Source organism: Tubulanus polymorphus, chromosome 12, assembly GCF_964204645.1.
Source record: "Tubulanus polymorphus chromosome 12, tnTubPoly1.2, whole genome shotgun sequence".
Taxonomy (NCBI): Eukaryota; Metazoa; Nemertea; class Palaeonemertea; order Tubulaniformes; family Tubulanidae; genus Tubulanus; species Tubulanus polymorphus.
The window spans coordinates 9,101,250-9,125,184 of record NC_134036.1 but is presented as its reverse complement, the minus strand read 5'-3'; the positions used below and the strand labels follow the sequence as shown (position 1 = coordinate 9,125,184).

The following is a 23,935-nucleotide window of genomic DNA, read 5'->3' as shown; positions in this document are numbered from 1 at the left end:
ACTGTAGTAATAGAATAAGACGTCTCTGGCGATGAGGCCAAGCGGTGTGGAAATATACGTCACGAGCGAAGGAAGAATAAGTATAAAAAGGGAGGGTTTTAATGCAGTGGGGTCGAAAGCTTGGTCGGTAGAGCTGGGTCGGTTGAGCTAGTGGTTTAGAGGGGACGTGCTAGGAAGATTGTAAGAAGAGAGTATAAGAATAAAGATCTGGATCGATAGAAGAAGCTAGTTGTAGTTAATATGAGAAGAACCCCAAGGAACTACGCTGGTGAAACGCAAACAACGCAGGTGGTCAACACACGTCACCCGGACACTGGGACAGAGGACCCCCACAACAGATGAAAACTTTTTAGTGGAGTTCGAGTTATGCCTTTTTTGTTTTTGAATTTGGTTTCTTTCTCAGTAATAAACAACATTGTTCGCGTAGCTTTGAGATGGCTGAGACCTGTCAAATGAAGCAACACGTGTGTATGTGTACTTTAGTCTCGCCTGTAGTTTTCACAGGGATTAGTCAGACCATATGGCCCGTTACTATGTTGTATAGCTGACCTGATATCTAAATCTGTTTTCGTAAAAGTTCCCTGGGTTGCTGGGATGATGGGAATAGTTCGTATGCGTGCACAGGTTTCCGAGGCTCCAATAATGTTCATCTGGCACATACGTACCAGGCAGGGTTGTTTAGTTTGAACTTCGCCGAATTACCAGATCGTCGAATCACCGATTTCATTTGAAATTCAATTAAATACACTGATTAATTAGATTCATTGACGGGACATTTTTACCGGTAAAATGAAGTTATTTCTCAGTGCGTTTTAAAGCACTTGGTGAATTCATCGTTCGCGGCTTAAAATATGTTAATATCTTATATCCATATGTATAAATATTAGTGTACCCATGCGAGGGGATACAACAATGTATCAAGTCCAGCCGGGAGAATCTTCCCTAGGATAATTTAGTCTTTTAAATCAAGAAATTCCTTAGTTTGAGCTAAACTACCACTATTGCAGCAATACAACACATCTATCATTATGTCGTATCTAGTTTTGATAGTCGGATCGTCCTAATCTCAATAGAAAATTTCATTTTGCATTTGTTTGTCTACTAATTGATTAAATAATCAAAATGCCTTGATCGAATTTGGTGATTCGTCGGCGAGTCAGAAAAGCGATCAGGAAGCGTCTACCACAGTTTCGATAGATTTCCTTTGATAACATTTTGAACATTAACACTGTACTCGTAATTACAATTTACTGATACTCTATGTATAATTTGGTGGAAATTGTTCGAACGGATTTTAACTTAAAATGCGTATTACTTTGCTTTGTTCTTTTAATAAAATATTTATGATAGGGAGCTTAAATGACACAGAAATTTCCTGTTTGTAGCAATTGCATTAATCACTTGAATATCTTGTCTGACGCACAGCCGTATTAGAAATAGATCAAAAACCAAAATACGTTAATCATCGAGTCCCATAATTGCTAAGTTGGAATATGTATCAGCTACAACGTTTCAGCTGCACCGCTCACCGCTTAAAATGGCCTGCTATCGCCCATGAATTGACGACGGGCTTTTGAATCAGATCATGGACATTAACTAATTTATACGTCTACGATCAGATTGACCTCGTACAGTCAAAGATATTTCATCATTCTTCTAACTACACCATATGAAAGTCTGGGGGATGTTTGCAGTTTGGATAAAATAAGATGTTTGATTCTTTATCAAAAAGTTCTTGAAAACAGATTCAGAGCGCGTACGAAATGTGTCAAACTTAAGTGGATAAACCGTGAACGATGTACAAATAATTATATGTATCATAACATCCTCGAGGAAAGGAATTGTTCCATCTTAGATTAATCGGACTGAATCAGTCTGATTACTCCGAGGTTCCATCAATTTGAATTCACTGGTGAATACTATAGAGTGACTGACGTATTTAGTATAACGAACCTATTCCAATTTGGATAGTGCTCACATCCACAGGAACCCGCGAGTAAGATTTCTATAGTTGTATAACTTGCCCCTTCTAAGTATCTGAGAAGTAACGCTTGCTAGAAAAGGTCTTGCCAACCTCCAAAAAGTAGTCACATGGAAGGTCTCGACTATACAGATATGGCCGCGGGTCTAAGGGTCGGATTCTGCTCGCGGGGGTCTATGGTCCAATTTTAAGCATTGCATATTTAGATTAGACCCCCTTCTATCTGTCTGTGAAGTTTCAGGGCCCGGTCCGTAATATATGGTCGCTTTTAGTACAGTATTTTCGCATATAATTTTTTCGATCGCTATATTAAAATATTGTGCCATAATGAAACGTTTTGCCTCCATCGCTAGAATTCACGGAGCGCTAATAATAAAAATAATGAAATGTCTAATAGCGAAAGTAAGCAGTTTTTTTTGCTTTTGAGTATATCGTCAAATTTAAAATGTGTGTATGATTTAGTAATTTGTTACATATTATTACTTTCATGAATATAGATTGAATATGAACGATATAACAGTAACAGTAATTATTCCTTTATGCCTCAGTGATCATATGTAAACGGAAGAATTATCTTATAGAGTTGATTGAGAGAGATGTGATAATGTCCATTATGTATTTCAGATAAAAAGAACAATATCCAGTTCGCGTTTTTTTTCACAGCTAGAATTCATTTTCCTAAGACTTGTCTAAACCAATACTTAAATCGAATCCCATCTTGTCTAAACTTATTCATCACCAACAGATACATCTCCACAACTACAACATTGGTTTTGATAAACTCAGCGAAATATAAACTCAAGAAATATAAGGAGTCCACATACTTCGGTATCAAAATATGTTTTCGATCAAGGTTTAATAAAGTGTGGTCGTATTTTTCATTTCTCAGGTCGGAACAGACCCGACAAAAACTAATTCTAAAACAGTAGTATTCAAAAAAATGTCTAAGTGTGTTGATCTAAATTTGATTTGCTGTAGTAACGCACGTTCAGAAAATCTCAACACCGTCAATGCAGTAATTCTACTTTTGCTTACGTTTCAAATTGTATCTCAGTTCAAGTTTCGATATTTTAGTAACCTCATAGGCCTAGGAAAATGGGATTTCTTGTCACTTTGATACGTAATGGAATTTCAGCGGCAAAATCTGGAAAATGTTATTGGCATAAAACAAAACAATGCATCAGCTAGAAAGAAATAATTTTCTTTCAAATTGACCGATGAAGTCAGTAGTTGTTTCAACATCTGTTGTTTTTATTACTTCTAAAACGTCGGAATTGAAGACTCTTCAAATTGACATATATTCGATTTTAATCTCACATCTATAAAGTGACTTCGATTGGGCTTTATCTGGAGATTTCAAGTTCCACCTGTTTTACATAAAATGTATGAGCATGGATGTATAATCCAGGCCAGTGATACGATACGCCTACGGGTGGTGATGAGTGATATCGGTACGTTTACATATCTAGCGTAAATGCGCGGGCTGTTTTGAATGCGCAGTGAGCTGTATGGAGATCGTGAAGGAAGGGAGATTGGATTCGAGTGGCCGTATCATTTAGTTTCTCCGGATCGGGATTAAGGATTGATACGAATTTAATACTTATAGTTTGAGGTAAGTAACTTTTTCGCTTATTACGTATATGTTTTAAACAAGAATATTTCCTCTATCGAAGGAAGGCGACAAAATGAGTAGCTACACACATTCTTAGCTTCACTCATGGACTCTTAGGCAAAGAGTGGAATTTCTATTTTAATAGGAACATAAGCATAAAGGCCCGACCGTTCAACATACGACACTTTTTGATGACCTAATGCATGTCGCGGGAGGTCTGTTTTACAATAATGAACCTCAATTGTTACTCATAAAAATGTACAATTCTCCTCTTATTACAGGAGCGTGGATACTTTAGGCCACCGGCTCCGAAAATAAAAGTATTTGTAAAAGAATAAACGCAGCCATATAGTAGTTGATATTTAATGCAGCCCCAGTTATTCAAAATGATATATTTTATAAATAGGCAATAATAAGAACTTGCATTTTTCAGGCAAAACACGGAAATTAAACTGATATTTCAAAAATAATTTAAATTTCAAAACAAAGAGTTTATCGCTTTCCAACAATTAAATGCTAGATACTAATAGACAAAAGGATATCTAATTTTGTGTTAGTTTGGGGTTGGTATTACAAATCAGGCGCAGTGGAACATCATAATGATTAGTGGAAGGTTTTGAGATAAGCAGCGGGTACTATTTGGTACTAGGTTTTATTTGACCCGATTAATACTATGTTGCGTGTACTTCTATTCTGGGTTTCTATGAGATGTTAAACTTTGCGTCCGGGATAGGATGTTTACACATTTCAGTAATACATTTGAATAAATGAAAATATCTAGACTGACATAAATCATTGATATGCGATTGATCATCATTTGTATGAGTCAGCCGTAAAAAGGAACAAATGCTCAGCAAAGACGGCACCAGTGATATTAGTCTATGTGTTATAAAATAATCTTTATTTCACGCATCATTTAAATCATTTTATGTGAAAAGTTTGTTTGTGGAAAGATAAAAGGCAGCAGTGGAAGAGCCATAGCGGAGCCGTCCGCGGGCAGTATTGAATAGGGTCTGGGAAATATTTAAACCACTACTATAAGTGTTGCTTAGCTTCCTTGACGATTTCACAGATCTGGCTAAAAGTTGACTTGTCAAACTAAAGCACTGGACCCAGTTAAGAATTAAATGTACAGTTAGTAAATATTATGAACTATTAACTCGAGAGTTAACTCTTACATCTCAACTGTGGAACTGGGTCCAATATAATCTTTTCTTATGCAACTTAGTAGGCTCCTCCCATCCAAAGAATATTCCAGCAGCCGCCTGGATCAAATCGACCACCATTCCCTCTGTATTGAAATAACCCAGCATCGGTCCTGAGATCATGGACGTATAAACTAGATTATAAGTCCATGTTCTAATGAAGACCCAGTCTTTCATCGTCATATTATACATCTAACTTTGAAGGAAAATCAATCCCATTGTTACTAGATTTGAATGACATGTATTAGGTTCTTAATCTCTCGATGAAAATACATGTGTAATTGGAAAGATATTTCATGAACTTCCAGATTAAAATCATAGGTTAATTCGTGTACTGAAATCTTTATATATAGCGTTTTAAAAATTGTTTTGACTGTTCCTGAAAGTTGATGAGAAAACACAAAAATACGACTTGGGGAACTAGCTTTGTCTAAATGGTTACAAGATATCAAAATGTTTTAGTAATTTAATTGAATAGCTCAATGTGAATCCTAGCTTTTGTAACTTTTTGAGCCAACAGTTATCAAATAAGGGTTTTTAGTTTGGATTCAGATTGAATGAATAATATTAGATGATACGCTAGGACATTAGACTAGGGGAACAAGGATTATAAGACAAATAAGAATTAGAAAATGTGTAGTTGGGATATCTAGGGACGGCAGTGTATATAGTATAGTGAATGGATTATCATTATTAGACAACTCTTGAATACATGGCCTCAAGCCCGGGGAGAGTGCTCGTCAGTGTGAACATCTAAGATTGTTTGGATAACTATTCAGTTAACAATTTGTACATTAGCAAAACAATTGCTCTGACTTTGGCTCTGACACATTGACAATAAATCCTCTCAACCTCTTGACACTAAGAAGTTTGGATACAAATTTGAGAATGTTCACTCTGGTAGCACATCGAACCCTCCAATCGTAGACATTTTCAGGAACTAATTCAACGAATAGTTGCATAATCTGGAATAATAAATTTGATAAAATGCAATATTGAACGGAGATCAGGGTCACAACTACTACGGGTCAGTCACTGGAAGATTGAGCAAGAGCTACGAGCAATTATCTGAACGTTTAGATAATTGCTCGTAGGCAAGAGTAAATAAAAAGCATATAACAGCACGCGAACTTAAGCTTGGATTTATTTTTGTAGAGCGGGAATTGAACTATGTAAGTCATTGTTTACATGCGCTAGAATTGTTCTGCTCTATACACAGTTCAATTCCTTCAAAGGTTGTGTCATAGATGAAAAGTGGCTTTAAGTGTGTAGAGATCATTTATTTTTAGAAGTTTTAATAAGCTGTTTGAAGCGTGGTTCAGAGTGGGCAGTGAAGTTAGGCTTGGTAATAATTCGAGTTTGAATAAAAGTTTGATATACGCTAGATTTAAGGGATAATATAGTAACGGGCTGCGAGAGAGGTCAACGAGCCTGCAACCTTCTCTACAAATAATTCATTTCACACGTTTTTCCATCATTTCCTTTCTTTAAAAAGCAGAAATATGACGGTGGAAATATGAAGCTCCAATACACGAAAACGCAAGAATATGCAATTTTTGTTCGTCGGCATCAAATACTTTAGGGCCTATGTATACGAATTCACTAAACAGCATGAAATATATTTAGTTCAGTTTTTGAAGTATATTGGCATTTTGTAATTCATTTGTCTTAATTTCTATTTTACAGCTGACACAAGCATGTTTTCTGCTAGTACTCCTAAGAAATCCAGACTGAGTGTATCAGACCATACTCCAGGTACCTATCATGACCTACTTATTACTATTTCTATGCATCTACAAATTGTCGTTTTAGGAGTAATATCCGCTGTATTGATTGATGTATCGATAGCTACTTTAAACGCATGTTATCAATCGTCTCAGGTTTAACCGCCATTCTGAGTAATGAAACAAACAGCGCCGTTGAAGAAAGTGTTTTTGAGGAAAGCGTCTTCAGTTCAGGTAGATTTTCTGAGGAATTTTCCATAAATGATGTATATTAACATAACTGTGATGCACTCATACCATAAAATGATTTGATTTTCATGATTCTACTTGTAGCTTTACCCGGCAATCCGTGTGAATCGAAAGATATCCTTAATGAAAGTGTTTTTGAGGAAAGTGTCATTAGTGCAGGTAGATATTCTGATATTCCTAATAGGATAATTCACATTCATTTTATATCAAGATACCTGTAAATGACTTTAGCGAAAATGTACTTGTAGTTCTACCCGGCAACCTGAGTGAGGGGAAAAATGTCCTAGATGAAAGTGTTTTTGAAGAAAGCATAATCAGTACAGGTAGATATTCTGATATTCCCAGAAATTTCTGTTGCATCAAGATCCTGCACTTACTGTATGTAAACGACCTTTCCTGAAATATACTTTTAGTTTTACCCAGCAATCTGAGTGGAGGGAACGAAGATAATAGTGTTTTTGAGGAAAGCGTCCTCAATTTGGGTAATTATATTGAAGAATTTTTCCAAATAATGTTATTATGATTATGAACCCATGATGTAAAACAACTCTTTTCATGGATCTACTTGTAGTTTTACCCTCTCATCCGATTGAGGCGAATGATATCCTAGATGAAAGTGTTTTTGAGGAAAGCGCCGGAGCAGGTAGATATTGTGATATTCCCAAAATGATAATTTCTGTTACATCTAGATCGAAGTTCCTAAAATATACTCGTAGTTTTACCCCATGGTCAAATCGAAGAAAGTGTTTTTGGAGAATTTTGCATCAGTTCAGGTATATATGTATTATGATTTTCACTCCCCAGACAATAATCTAAATATTAATTAAAGAACACTTCTACCAATTAACTTTTAGAGTCACCAAGCAATGCGAGTTGTGAAATGGACAGCAGTGAAGATATAGAATTTGAAGAACATGCGACCAGTTCAGGTAAAATATATTTTTTTCAAGGGTTTTTCTGGTTTTCCTACCAACGGCAAAGTGAGAACATCAATATGGTATTAAACAGAATATTAAAAATCTTATCTAATAAGGATGAAGTATGAATGCAAAAGAGTGCAATTAACAATTTTGTTTCATTTGTATTTACCGAATATTGATATCACATTACATGCAGTTGTCTTTTGCAATTTAGTATGTCGAATTTATTTTCACTTTTTACAGATAGTCAACAACAACCCCTGGAGAGCTCGCTTATCCTTCCTCATTCAAAGTCACGTATAGCCGAATCTAGCAGTAAGTATGATAGGGGAGAAAATAAGCAATTTAAATTTAGGAATTTATGCAGTTTACATAGTTGGGTTTCAATAGTTTTAAAATATTTTCCACTAACCCGATGAAGCATTTCTCTTTATAATTGCAACGGATTTTCTGATGAAGCCCATCGAAATATAACAGAACCAAACGGGTAGTCAAATATTTCACCGTCGCCAATGGGGGCGCCACTGCCATAAACGTCGAGAAATTTACACTCAAGGTTCTGCTAAAAGGGACAATGTGCCTGTATTAAAATTTCAAATAACCCATTCCTTCTGTTGCTGTTACAGCAGTAGCCTACATGACAATCCCCAATATTCACTGATAGCCTTTAAAGTGTATAAGTATGCCATTTGAGAAACGATCAATAATTATAAGAGTTAATACAGTCAATTAAAGGCGATAAGCTACGCTTTCATATTGTCAACGCGGAGTCCAGTAAATCCGTTGACGGCAGAAATTGCGGCTATTGACGGTCAGATATCAAACGGAACTAGAAGCATATCCAATTCCTTTATGTATTTCTATTCGTTTCTAAGAAGAATGTTCTCACGAATTTCATTTTCTGTAATATTGAAATGGAAGTTGAAAATCAAATACAGAGAAATCACAATGATTTTGGAAATATCCGTTGGAAACGCGTGGTAAAACACAATTCCATAATCTCTATTCATGCATCAATCTCTTTTCAGGATATCCCAAAGATAGTCTTTTTAACAAAAAAACATCATCGACAACGCTATTGAAATCTCTTCATGTGATCTGTAAAAAACGTTGTACCGATTTTTTGCACATGACTGATATAAAGAACCTGCGGGAATCATATTGGTGTCGCAATATTTCGGATCGTCATCAGTTTATCGTGGATACTCTACAAACATGTACGCAGAATACATCGCGCATTAACCTTACTGTCATGGGTAGATCTGTTTGCCAAGGCTGCTGGTTAAATGTCTATGGCATCAGTAAATCGACACTTTACAAAATCAAGTCGAAACAGGATAAGTCAGAATGCCCGGAGAATATATCCATCAGAAAATCTAGCCCTGAATTCGTTGAGGCAACTTCTTGGCTCTCAAATTATTTGGAAAATACAGTACAATCTGCTCCCGATAAGACTGAAAAATGGCTTCCACAGATATTCCGAAAAATTTACCTCTACCGGGAGTACAAAACAGAAAAAAGCGACAACAATGATAGATATGTCAGTCAGTCTACATTTTATCGGATCTGGTCAGAGTTGTTCTCATTTGTCAAAATCAAGAAGGTAACTTATTGCTTCACTTTGCCTACATATTTCAAAAATATACTGACATTTTCTAATATGAATGATGCTTGAATGTTTATAGGGTAGTACATTCTCGAAATGTGACGATTGTGTGAGAATCCAACGATTACTTCAATCAACGCAGAACCCGATATCCCGCAAGGAAATAATGGCAGAAAAACAACGCCACATTTCTACAGTAATGTAAGTACATGTAAATGCTATCTTCATCGTATCTAATAAGGAGGCTGTTTGAATTTCCATACCGCACTTGGAATGTTGTTCCAATCTCAGTGTTTGATAATTTCAATGTTCTTACGTAAAAAACCATCATGTATTTCTCTGCATCAGGACTGAGAGACTCGCCTATTATGCACGCGTTAGTAGAGCGCAGACGAATCCGAACCGTTACGTTAGTTTGATAGTCGATGGTATGGACCAAACGAAGTCATTTCTTCCACATTTTGCCGGAGAAAAAGGTAAGGTGAGCAACTCGTCTGGCCACCTTATTGTCATTTAACTTACGATTTATCGCAAATTTCCCATAAATCCAATCCAGTTGTATTACCCGGTACACAAACCATTCTATAGAACTCACCAGTAATTAACCTCCAATGGCGTACAATGAAAATGAACTGTTTGATAATAAACAAAAACCCACTGTAAAACATATTTAATCTGCATTATTTATCATAGCCTTTTTGCACTATATTTTCTAATTACCGGTATTTCTCTTTTCAGTTCATGACAGCTACTAACTTACTAAAAACACACATAACAGTTTGATAAGTCATGGTCATAAAATATCTCAGTCGTATGTCGATTATCATCTTTATCCACACAACAGCAACATGACGATGAATGTTATCCTCAAGACATTATGGTGTATATCTAAGGTAAGACGAATATAAACAATTCAATACCGGTACACATTTCTATGTCAGCAAATGTGAAAAGAAATGTTAAATCCATTTATTTAATGTTTAATTAATTTATTTACTTTTTTAGAATGGTCAACTGCCACCGCATTTGTATTTACAAGCCGACAACTGTGGCCGCGAAAATAAGAACAAATACGTTTTAGCCCTCTTGCAAATTCTAGTAGAGAAGAAAATATTTAACGAGGTGAGGAAACTGCTAGTTGCAGGCTACTAATAAATGGAGGCTTTCAATTAAGAAGCAACGCAAATACTCACTTATTTGTACCTCTGTTCGGTAGAGATTACATATATCGACAAACTTGTAACTAACTACATGTATTGGCAAGTTATGCAGTTTCTACTGCAATAGATATCATGTCTCATATATATTTCCATGTGGTATATCTTTTGAACTTATAACTTGAATTCAGAACCATACATCGCACCCGTATTATTGTGTGGGTTATGAGATCGAAAATTCTAAAGACGAACTACTTCAATCATTTCAGATTCAGTTGAGTTTTCTCTTCGTTGGTCATACGCACGAAGACATCGACCAGCTAATTAGCGTGTATGCCGGTAGGTTGAGAAGAGAAGATGCATTCGATATGGCTGGCCTGCTCAAACTGTGCGATGGTATCGAGTTGGGGGGGTTGTTGGATATTCGATCTTGGCTTGCTCCACATATCGTCAACATGAAGAACCATTCGAAACCAAGGATTTTTCGAAGGGACAGCCAAGATCAATCCCAAATAAACATGTACTATAGGTGTTCATCAACTCAGGAATGGCACTGCATGGAAGGCGGTGTATTGACAAGTATACCAACTGGTACTCCTTCAGTGCTCGATTTAAATTATTCAATCATCGAAATCAAGGATATGAAAAAGAATATGGAGAAATGGAAAAGCTTTTTACCACAGGAAAAACAAGGCTGGTGGAATGATTTCCTCGATACCATTGAAACTAAGACAGTCAAGCTAGCAGATTCCGCTGTATGGTACCTTCCATTTTTGAAGGCACAGGAAGGCATTGAACAGGATATCAATGAAAAACACGAATTACCGAATCCTTCAGTAAGTACATGTATATTGCGGTGATTCAAACTGATAGATATCTATCTATTTGGAAGTCAGCTTTTACGCTAGATCGATCTATTCATTCATACATGCACACATTCTCTTTCAGATCGTCGTTTCGTGATTTTGAACCTGAATTCGGGACATTTGATTAGTATGCAGCAAAATATATTTTTGACAGGTTAGTATTGATGGACCACTTTTAATTCAATAATTCACCAGTTTTAGTTCACTTCACTTAGCTCTAGTTTGGTGACGCCCTAATTTGAAAAAATGACATTTCTACCGAACTATTCAATTGCAGAATCAATGTAAAATGCGTAGCGCTTGTATGCCCATTCATTTGTTGTAATAATCTGTCCATAGCCTTCTTCGATACATCTCGTTTTTATAACGTCATTCAAAAAGAAATGTACTGAATAAGGCTTATTAAACATTAAAATAAACACTTCCTTAGATAAATTAGCACATTTGCACATACTGCACTTTTTCTGCATTCTGCTTCCTAGTGGTTTTTTACCTCGATAGACTGAGTGATATACAATAGTACTGAATTCCAGTTGACTATGAAAAAACTGTGATATACTGTGTGGGTATAGTGTAGACTGAGCGTTATGTGTAGACTTGACATCGGCCCAAATATGCATATTTCTCGCATTTCAAAATCACTCTATCGTCAAAGTATGAATATTTCTTGTATTTGTAAAGTAGTCTATAAACTGCATTTTATCTTAAGGCCGAATCTAATGTTTCCTTAATCGATAGTTTGAAAGTACGTCTTTAATGCATTTGAATTTTCAATAGCATTATCAAAATTTGTTACTTAAGATTATAGGTAATTGTTAGGATCATTCATTATAATATCTGAATCGTTTGAACTTCTATGCGAATTCAGTTAGCTTATTATCTTTTTTTTTTACTTTCAGGGACACTATCGAGTGCGCTGGAGAAGATTAATTACTAGTGAAATGCCGATCCCCTAGCTTAAGGGCTAGAACAGTCGCCTATCAACTTATTTCACGCTGTCCCCTCTCTGGACCAACTGCACCGCTGATTGCCAGGGAATGAGATGTCGCAGTGACCACGTTTGGTTCCGCGATGGAACCATGTAGAACAAAGTGTAAATTAGGAGTGTCCTGTTCTACAGCAATTGCTGACCGAAAATACAATGATCGTCACTGGAGACTGCACTCCAACACAGTTAAAGTGTGAGTTTTACCCTATCGAGAGATAAGCATAATGGAGGGCAGAATAATGCCCCGGAATGACATAAAGGCAGTGCCTGTTGGAATGATTTCAATGTATTTATTAATTTTTGGATTTTTGAATAGGCTCTAAAAGTTTTGGTTTTACGTAGCTTAACGGAATAGCATTATGTTTACATAGTCAATGATATCCAGGATCAGCCTAATCATTCTGTGTATAAGTCCAATCTGTCCGTGATATTATTTTTTGATGTTCATCCTTATGGATTTTAAATTATAGATTGCATAATTATTCGTGATTACAGCATCGTGAATGTACGAGTAAAGTAAAAATGTCGTGTAGAATGTTTGTACACTACTTCAGCGGGAATATCTGCTGTTTTTAGAGTAAATCAAAACCCTCCAAATGAGTAAATTTTGGTATCATTGAATATTCAATCATAAGTTTTAGTATCCTTTAGGCTTTATCATATATTGTACATATAGTGCAATTGGAAACACAATTGGAAACACTATGGTGGCTTTGTCAACTGATTTTGATCCGCATTTAGATTGAGCTAAACACTCAAAACTAACGATTCCTTATTATGGAGGTTTCTTAGTGCGAAATTATGTGAAGCAAACACTAAAATGAGACTCAAGACTCGAATCTAACGACGAATGAGTCCTAGGACGCAATTTAGCAAAGCAGATACTAAAATGAGTCTCAATACTCGAATCTAACGATGAATGAGTCCTAGGACGCAATTTAGCAAAGCAGATACTAAAATGAGTCCTAGGACTCGAATCTAACGATTCAAACCAGTGAAAGTTTTAGAATGAGTCCTAGGACGCAATTTAGTAAAATGAGTCTCAAGACTCGCATCTAACGATGAATGAGTCCTAGGACGCAATTTAGAAAAGCAGGTACTAAAATGAGTCTTAAGACTCGAATCTAACGGTGAATGAGTCCTAGGACGCAATTTAGAAAAGCAGGTACTAAAATGAGTCTTAAGACTCGAATCTAACGGTGAATGAGTCCTAGGACGAAATATAGTAAATCAGATACTAAAATGAGTCTCAAGACTCGAATCAAACTATGAATGAGTCCTAGGGTGCAATTTAGAAAAGTAGATACTAATATGAGTCTCAAGACTCGAATCTAACGATTCCGCGAGTGGGCCTTTTGTAATGAGTCCTAGGACGCAATTTTGAAAACCTGATGCTAAAATGAGTCTCAAGACTCAAATCTAATTTCTTATCATATCAATATTGCAATTCTTAAAATGCATGTTTTAAGACCCGGTACAAATAATACCTCAAACTAATTTTTGAAAGTGCGTCCTGAGACTCAATTTCTTGTATTAACTACAAATACTTGAATCATGTAACCCGATTGATTGAGTCTCATAGGACTCAAAGCTCTTGATTTTGTATGTAAGATTCTGTTTTATGTGAACTAATAAATGTCATTTTTACTCTATAGTCGACGCGATTCAGTTGTTTTTGGTTATGGAGAAGTGTATTCTGTGTTTATATTCATATTGCAGGAATTAGGACTAAAAAGGGAACTAAAAAGAAATTCCCTTTTTATTTGGGAAGGCCTTAAATCATTCGTCGCAGACCCTCAAATGCCGTGTACATTATCACTCAAATTGCCTTAATATGTCTGGTGTCGTCGCTATAGTATACTACTTATTAAAACAATTATAACACCAATATGATTAATATATACACCAATGATTCTAAAAGCTCAGGTTTAAGCGTTTAGTCGTTTGGAAGAACATTCATCACAAAGTCTATATTTCGAATAACAGACCAGGTCCAGTTTCCTTCGTTTGTCATTCGGAGGAACATTCCTCCCGAAGTCGATACTTTGAATATCAGACCTGAAGGTCAAATTCTCTTCGTTTGACCTTGGGAGGAATATTCCTCCCAAAGTCAATTCTTTGAATATCGGACCCCATGGTCAAGTTTCCATCGATTGACATTGGGAGGAATATTCCTCCCGCAGTCAATTTTCACAATAGCGGTCCTCTTAATTGGTGACACTCAAAGAACGCGCGGCTCAGATTTCTATTGTGCGCCCATCGCGAGCTGCGCGTGAATCACTTACGTAATCTTTACTGTAAATGTGAAGACCTAAGGGCATTATGTTCTCTAAAGCCCAATATTATCCCAAATTCCGGACTGTTAATAGGTTGATTTTACAGCAGAGTCGACATGTTTCAACAATTTTTAACTGTTCATTTATGAATATTTGAGGACTTATGAACTAAAAATTAGTTAAATTTTTGATACATTTTGAGAAAGTCACAAAACATTTGAGTATGTCATTATGACACCACTATGTCATTGGGCTTTACGATATATAAATATCTTGGGTTGAGGGTTTAAGAAATGTAGTATCCATTGTCCTTCAAAGAAATAATGCGCCGTAACGAAAACTACCAGATATCAGACGTAGGAGTAGGGGATAACATGAAAACCACTTAACTAATTACTTAACACTGTCTTTTTGGTGTGCAATATGTTACTCGATATTCTGAAGTTTGATACTGTCTGAAATGCAAAGCATATTCTTTTGCATTCTGGGGTGAAAGAAAATTAACGAAAAGAGACTTACCGACCACCAAAAATGCTACGCGTGTGGGGGTTACGGGAGAAGGTACTTGAGAGGACGTGACCTCCAGAGACAAGGAAGCAAGAAGCAGTGAGCATGGATATGAACCCTCGGATCGTATCCCGGTTGTATGTTATGAATCTGAATAAGTTTGAACATAATTGTTTTCGTGGTAATTGTTCAAAATACACGAAAGAAACATTACAACGGACTAGACAAGCAAATCTTCCCTCGTGAAATGTGCAGCAAGGCTTCCATACAAAGAAGTCGCTAGGTTCACCATAGCAGGAGCCACAGTGGCGGACAGCCATTCGAGTGTACACTTCGCAAGAATACATACGTGCGGTGAAGCACCTAACGAACAAACATTACACACATGGTGCTTATGATAATGCTAATGAAAGAGCAAGTCATTGGACTTGTTATAGTAAATTCGAGCCAGGGGAATAGGTACATGATCGTGGGGGTAGAAGTGAACATAGTCGTCGTTTCGCTGGACGCAACACGCTGCTGCATGGACGAGCATTCGTCACGCAGTTTTTTTTTGCTTAAAACTACGGCGTGGAACAGCAACACCGGTAGAAATCTTTCGTAGTGACTCTACGAGCTGAAATGTCGCTGCCGTTCTACCGCAGATTGCGCAAACATACGGGCAAGCGAGGCTTTCCGTAGGTTTTAGCTTTATATCGGACTTAACTGGGCGTAATTTTAGGAATATACTTAATAAATTCAGTTACATCATTTAATCCCATTAAATGAAGTTTTGTTAACTGCTTTTTAAAAAGCATTGTATCCAGTTCCAGGTCCAAGCTTTTTTAACCTCTTAATGAGAGGGCAGCCTTCAGAACATACTTCAACTTTTTCTCAGAACTGCTTTCATTTTGCATTCGGACAATGATTAAATATAAAGCTAGCAATCGACAAAGAGAATTTCCCTTTAACAGGAATAGATACAGCACACGAAATAAAAGTGGCACCTGGAAAGAATAAATGAAGCCTCGTTTTTCAAATATAATACACAGCATAGTTCACCGAAGCGTTATACAAAATACAGTAAATTAGACTCGAATGGCTCCGTAGAAACTAAGAAAGAGTTTATATAAAAAGGTCCCTCAAAAGAGAAAAGTGCAAACGAAAAACACACAATTGCACACATAATAAACAGTTAGATTAACATGTAATTCTATTTTTTCAATATAACTATAATTTGAGTTTTAATAAGAGGATGAATATATAATGTAATCAAGGGCAAAGTTTTTTTTTTCTATAATTTCTCAGAAACAGTTTTGAATTTTCCAGAAATGGTTCTTCTTTGGCTATTGTGAGAAAGTGTGTGTAAATCTTGTCGTCACCGACTATTATGACTATAGATTTGAAAATTTTGGCTTGGACGAGTTCAGAGTGGACGAATTAGTTGATAAAAGTACCTAACTGGGGGTTATCAATATCTTTGAGCCTGAGGAAATTTACTGTTTGAATATAGGGTCAGTGTACGTCAAATAATAGGAATTCGAAATGAACTTAATACCTCTTTTCGCAATTCAATTATTGGCTGTAGTTATATAACTGGAGGTAAGGATCGATAAGCGAAAAATAAAGTGTACGAAATGAGCTCGCTGGGAGCTTATATTTGAGTCTATTTATTATATCGATGTTTCGAGAAAGTATTGTGTCAACTGATTTTATGAGATCGTCCCAGTTTAGATATCTGGATAAGAACTCTAACAAAATTTAGGACATTGACTTGTTCAATATTCTCAAGTTATTTTTCAATAATTAACTGGAAACCATAAATGACGTCTTCTATACATTAAATGGCAACTTGTTTGTTTGAAACCAGGTAAAAATTTTGATAATTCAATATGTACAGTACATACTAATCCGTCTAAATTGTTGTAACTATAAAAATGCACTTGCGTCATAAGCAAACAATATAAGTTTTAACACACTAGAAAATTTAATTCAGTTATTAACGTATAACAAAAAAGCAAGGGACCTACAATTGAGCCTTGGGGAACTCGGATTTTAACAGTTCCGAATGAAGATTTATAATTTTGAATTTGAGATAATTGTTTTCTAACCAGTTGTTCGAGACACCTCTTATTCCATACAGACATTATTTCGTACAATGATATCGTGATCAACGGGGTCAATTGCTTTTGAAACACATTGGAATTCCCTTATTAGTTGATTATTTTTTCTTTCTAAATTTTATGAAATTTCGTCACTTATCAAGGTTACGGCCATGGCAGTTGAATGGTTCTTTTGAAAAGCCAAACTGGTTTAGTTGCATACTGATCCGCAGCAAGATTTCGTAGTAGCTAAACAATGTTTGTAATGTTGATTTCCTGAATGCGTTGGTGGTTATTAATGGTTTCAGACAACAAACGTAGTAAGATGTAGTAAGCAGGTTGTTGTTTGATGCTTTGATCTATCAGCGCTGACCATGAATCAGCCTGGTGTAAAAATAATTTTTTTCTCGGTACTTCTGCTGCGTTATCTGGCAAACATTCAGAAATCTTTTTAGAAACTTAAGAATAGACGGAACCGTATTTGTTCGGAACAATGGGTTGCATTAATTATGCGGCTGGTGAAAGAATCACGCTGTTACTTCATGATACTCCCGACTACTTTCTTTAAAAAGGAAAACGGAAGTATGGGGAGACATTGTTGTTTTGCTTTATTCCGTATTGTAATCAAATTTATTTAGTATAACAGTTATAGAATGATTTTAAGAAAGATAATGGATCATAATGAAGTTCCGAATCAAAAGTATTTATAATAATTCAAAAAGAAATAATCAGTGGTACCCTAATTTGTGACAAATACTAAAGTTTTTCGAAAATATATTTAATTTGAATATCCTAGATGTTAAGTGAGAACAAATTCTCTATAATCGCTAAAGTTTTAAGAAAATTAATTTGTGTTAGCTGTTAATACTAGCTCCCTAAAGTTTCTCTTGTTGTATACGTCTGTTGGTAACTCGCAGAGAATAGCTGTTCTCTCAACGATGATAAGCAACGAGTGAGTAAATCATTCCGCGTCACGACAGGAGGGTTGGAAGGAAAAAGTTAGTTCAGCAAATCAGTTTTGAAAATAATTTTTCATCAGCGAATGATTAAGGCTAAATTCTATATGACAGTTAGGTTGCTGCTTCTTGCCAAAAGTCGAGTGGGAGAGTCGGCATTTTAAGAACGCCGACTCTTTCTATAAAAGGGACCCGCATCTTGAGAGAGCAGACACTCAAGAGACACTCAAGAGACACTCAAGAGACACTCAAAAGACACTCGATAGAGATTCAATAGTTACTTGTTAAAAGCTTGTTTGGGACTTGATTCAGGACGGGTTACCAGCAGGAGAGTGCAATAGGAATTTAGAGCTAGGATTTGGATTGTGTTAAACTGGAGAGCTGTGTTTAAATATTAAGGTAAATAAATTCATCTTGTATTGTTATATCCATTCAAAATTTCCGGTATTCTAGTTTCACTTGGGTTTGTGCGCGGACACGTTCTCTCGCCAGGGACCGATTATTGCTTATATTATCTTACGACTAAGGAGAGGATTGTGACCGGCGTATCAATACTATGAAACTGTGTTACAATATTCCGTTAATCGATTATATACGATATTTTCCAGAATTCTGGAAAAGCAAGGCAGTACAGATATCGGTCTGTTATTATCAGAAGAGTCATTATTGCCTGCTTTGTAAAGTGGACGTACCCGCACAAACTTCAGTTCACTAGATAATATACGTGCCTTCAAACTACAATTAAATATACAGTCAAGCCCGCATAAGTCGTAACCCTCGGGACTGACGATTTTTCTACGACTTAGTTACGAGTCATGTGTAAGTCGTATTTTACAAATTATTTATATATCGCTGTTTTATACGAATTCAGCGAATAATCCGTGAAAATACAATATATACTACGCTCAGATTCCAGCAGAAGGTCGTATCACTGAGCTGACCTGACAGTGCAGATATATATTGCTGAAATCTCGTCTCAATCAATCATCTAAAGCTGTCAAGTGCACCACGTAGACAACGTCACAAGGAAGTTACATTGTAACTGTCTAAACACTTGACAATATTGCAGGGTATTTTCATCTGATACCGGCATATCGAGCTACGACCTACGCGAGGTATTTTGAATGGAATTAGAAGATTTGGCCCCTAAACTTGATACGACTAACGTGAAAATACGACTTATAAGGTATGAGTAATAAGCATAATATTATATGGTACAAAGAAAAAATCGAGACCGAAATAGTTATACGAGAGATGTGATGACACGACTAATTCAATGACGACTTACACTCGTAGAACAAATGGTTCTTCGGGGGTTCTTTGAAGAACCTCGGGGTTCTTGGTTAAGCCTTATGGTTCTTCGGCAACATAGAACGCAGATAGGGGTTCTTCGAGACTTAATGGTTCTTGACAAAGAACCTTAAACTGGTTTCGATCGTCAGAGATGAATTAAGTAGATCTGCTACGGTACATTAAGGTCAAGTTGAGATGTTAAGAGTGATTTGAATGTTCAATCCAAAAGTATCAGGATTTTCCTAGGCCTTTATTTTTGTGGTCATTTTTCTAAATCAACGCCCTGGTATCCACATTCCACACTTTCAAGATAAGCCTATTCTATTAGGCCTATAATGTGCTTCTATTTTAATGAACTTCTATTTTGCTTCGTTTAGAATTGTTTAAAATTCAAACTACACATTTGAAATGTGACGAACTCATTTCAACATGTGATATATAGTTAAGTTGTGTGTAACTTAGAGTAACCTATCGGTGATTAGCATCATTATTGTTATCATTATAATTATTATAATAATGATTATTATTATCATTATTAACGTGATAAAACTATGCAATAAATCGCGAGAGACGAATGAAATATGAGTCCCACAATCATATTATGACATTTCACAATATATACAAGCAAGAACGACACACACTATCGAACATGAAAACTAGGTAATATTAACCAGAGAAGAAATTATAGGGACAATAAGCTTATATATACTGTGAAATACTGTAAAATATCATAATTTTAGTCACTCTTGAGAATGGCTTTTAGGATAAAACCGAAAATTCGAGGTGTTAATAGATCCTTTATAGTTTTTATGTTTAAAATCTCTTTCGAGCTAGTGATTGTCGGACTCATATTTCATTATCATTATTGTTGAGGCCCTATGCCTGGTGTATCCTGAGGCTAGTCGGGTGTTGATGTTCAGAGATGTTAATTTGTTTTTTCAATAGATTCTGGTGCATTTGTATACCTCAATCTGTATGGAGTGAAAATAATGATAAATAGTTATTGTCAGACTATGTAGAAATCCTGGTCAAGTGCCCGCAACCCTCCTAGGTGCGAGACTCAAACTCCGGTTATACAATCGAAAAGTACTAATATTTGGATAATGATTAGGGGGTTGATGCAATAAGTTATCTGAGAGACATGTTAATTAGTGGCTTTAATTAGTGAATGATGACAGTTGGTCACCCGTTGGTCCCCCGCTTATTAGTACGACCGTGTAGTGATGCCACCACAACATACACTCCTCACAGTACACACTGCATACATGCTGCATACATCGTTCTGTGCTTGACTTCTCTGTATTATTTTACTACGCGAATGCTTCGGAATTTGGAAATAGAAAGTGCAAATAAACTCTGGTAAGTAACGTTTTATAAACGCATAGCATTCGTATTAGTTTTCAAAATGTCTAATTAGTGACATGGTGACCCAATACTAGGCCTATAAGCGCTTTTACGAAATTGAATCTGATTCGGTTTAACTGAATGCGATTCGATGTTGGAAAACGAAAGGATAAGTAAATCGTTTTTCGTTAATGAGTCGAATCAATTAATCAATTTAAAGGTCGCGATTCGAAAGAAAATGGGCGTCAATGGTGACCAAATTATTCATAGGCCTAGATGATGGTCTGCAATGGTCTTTGGCCCGCGGTCAAAGAGGACGCCATGTTGGATTTCACTGACTTAATCGCCACTAACTTGCTCGCCGAGCAAGTTAGTCGATTTAATAAATCAATTTACTAAACCGCGTCCATAAACGAGTTGATTTACCAAATCGGATTCACTAAACCGCGTGCCGTAAACGTGAAACTTAAATCGATTAACAAAGATTCAGTTTCGTAAAAGCGCCTTATTACTGAGTGAGTTAAGATTTGACTCCTCTCATAGTTAACTTTTACAAAGTGGATATTTAACCGTATACGGCAAAGTATTTACTTCTGCTGTTTTACCGTACATTATTACTATAGGCCTATATAGTAAAAGTAACAATAAAATCATTATATCGGGTTTAGGATTACGGTTTCGATAGGGTTAGTTAGTGTCGAGAGGGTGAGAAGAGTGTAATTTACTGACCCGGGTTCGAGTCTCGCTCTATCCGCTCTGTTTTCTCTAACTCTGTTCTCCACACTTTCCTTGAATTTTTGCGCACCTCTGTGCGCATGCGTAGCGTAAATCAGCCAATCAGCGACGATGTACGGTGAAATAGCAGAAATAAACACTCAGCCTTTTACGGTGAAATATCCCTGCATAACTTTTACTTATCATGCCTATTGAAAATGAACTAGCCTAACTTTAACCGGTTCCTGAACTTCGCTGAAAAAGCTGAAACACTGAAACGCTGAATCGCTGAAATAAAAACGCTGAAATTTCAGGGAATTTCCGAAAAACGCCGAAATTTCAGGGAATTCCCGAAAAACGCTGAAATCGTGCTAGGTTCCGACAATACACGTTTTGAAATAATATCCGGGCCGGTATCCGCTGCCGAGTCCTGAACCGTCTTTTAGTCTCCACCTTCGGTTACAGAGACATGCATGGGCAGTATGTGTGGAGTATACTTCTAGAGGGCCACGTGTTGAACAAATTAATTCGCTTGAAATCCGGATTTTTAATGCATACAGGCAGCATGATGAAGAAAACCCATTCACAAACCGTGCAAGCCAACTTAAACACTATGCTCAATATTCCAAGAATATGGTTTACTTCTATCGTTCATGTATAAAACAGGATTATAAGCAACTTTTCTTTTGTCAACACGTTGATCATCAACTTGATGGGCGACGGACTATGGTATTCTCTGAAGGAGGTAAATTAAATTTGACAGCTAGTTATATAAATGATGCAGCTTTTGGACAAAAGGGATCTAACTAAATTTCTTTTTAATTCACCGTGGAATGGAATGGATTGACGCCAATGACATGCAGTAGGCCCCTACTTATAGGTCATACTAATTAGCGTCAACCAATTAATCTAAATCGGGCTAACCATTCAACAACTGTAATTTATTTGCTGTGTTGTGATAATAATAGGTTTTTTTTTTTTTAAATGACATACCAACTGTTAGAAAAATGTACCGATTCTTATTTTTAGACTACTACGGTATCTATAAAAGGAGGAGTCATAGATAAAGTTGATTTGCTCAGCTGGACACACTTCTTGTCAAGTACATCATCTCAAGTATTGGGTGTTTTGTAAGTTTGATTTCAGTATTTATTTACTAAGTGCTGTTCCCTCGGACCTCAGTGCTTTCAAACTAGGCCCACCCCATAGGCTATATCTCCAGAGTGTGTTAGCCACTATTCTTTTATTTCCTACTTTAAATGCACTTTTTTCTATTTTTAGACTCGGGCTAAGAATGTGCAAATTTGAGATACTGAGAAATCAGATGGCACTAGTTAACTTGAACTGCGAAATTTGCAGCAGGATAGCTGAACGACACAATTTTTATAAACAAAATGGCTATTCGAATGCTATTTCAGTAATAACTTGATTCAACCAGAGAGAAATAAGTCAATTGGGGATGTACAGTACACCCACTTTACTTCCCCGTTTTCCTGGTACCAAATTTTTTATCTTAAGCTAAGCAATATTCTAAGGTATGCTAGTGAATTTCATTAGAATATAAAGCAATGGAACCAGAATTCAAGCCCGAGTTAAGCGAACTATTGATTCTGATATAATGTAAGAACTGATTTCTTTTGTGTATTCTTATAATGTGTTAAGCATTATTTTAAGCTGTTAAATAATATAATTAGACAAACGTCAAATTATTGGATCTTTCTTGTTGACTCGTTTAATTTTGTGAGTTTAGAGTTCCAGTCAATCCACAATGTGCAGTGCCTAGCCTTCATCTAGTACTAAAGCCAAGCCCGTGTATGGGAAAACGTTGTTCGACTCTCATAAGCCAGACAAATAAAAACTTGCAATACATTGCAGATAGTAGTCTCCAGCAAGTAGACAGAGAGAGTAAACCAGGTTTTACCCCGTACCCTACCCTCCGAACCGCTTGACCTCGAGTCGTTACTAGCCGACCAGAATCAGGTCGGGCCAATCACAGCGCTTGTTACAAACGACATTTGGCATCTATGGAATTTCCCGGTAAATGGACCAAGCAGCGAACACGTAGCGAAAACAGAAGTATTTTCGCGTGTTGATATATGACGTCATTCGCTAAAACGCCGGTAATGAAATCGCGCGTCGTGAGGCCAGGGGGCAGGTGGAAGCGAGTTTGGGAGCGATACTGGTCTCCTGGCAAGCGAGGATGCCTACCCGGGAACGAAAGACACTCCAAGACTCCTTCCTTGAAGAGATTGTAGAAATATGGCACCCAATCGTAGTAATGCTAAGTACAGTATACTATGACGGTTGAACCTTTATTCACACCAAAATAGAATCAAAGTAGTCATAAGTTCCATGATAGCACTTAATTTGGGTTATCAGGTTCAGCCTTACTAGCTGTACTTTCATTCAGCTACTACTTTTGTATGAGACTTGGCAATGATAAGTTGGAAGAAATC

General features: G+C 36.5%; 1 protein-coding gene across 1 annotated transcript; it reads left to right on the top strand.

Moving 5' to 3' along the window:
* Window positions 1-6,423: 6,423 nt before the first annotated feature.
* LOC141913837 (uncharacterized) lies at window positions 6,424-12,257 on the top strand. Its single transcript, XM_074805001.1, has 16 exons — window positions 6,424-6,553; window positions 6,679-6,756; window positions 6,856-6,930; window positions 7,020-7,094; window positions 7,185-7,253; window positions 7,343-7,414; window positions 7,626-7,700; window positions 7,935-8,006; window positions 8,720-9,294; window positions 9,377-9,498; window positions 9,646-9,778; window positions 10,107-10,190; window positions 10,303-10,419; window positions 10,724-11,294; window positions 11,403-11,474; window positions 12,220-12,257. Exons 1-16 carry the CDS (start codon window positions 6,496-6,498, stop codon window positions 12,255-12,257), a joined length of 2,286 nt encoding a protein of 761 aa, XP_074661102.1. The 5' UTR covers window positions 6,424-6,495.
* Window positions 12,258-23,935: the final 11,678 nt, after the last annotated feature.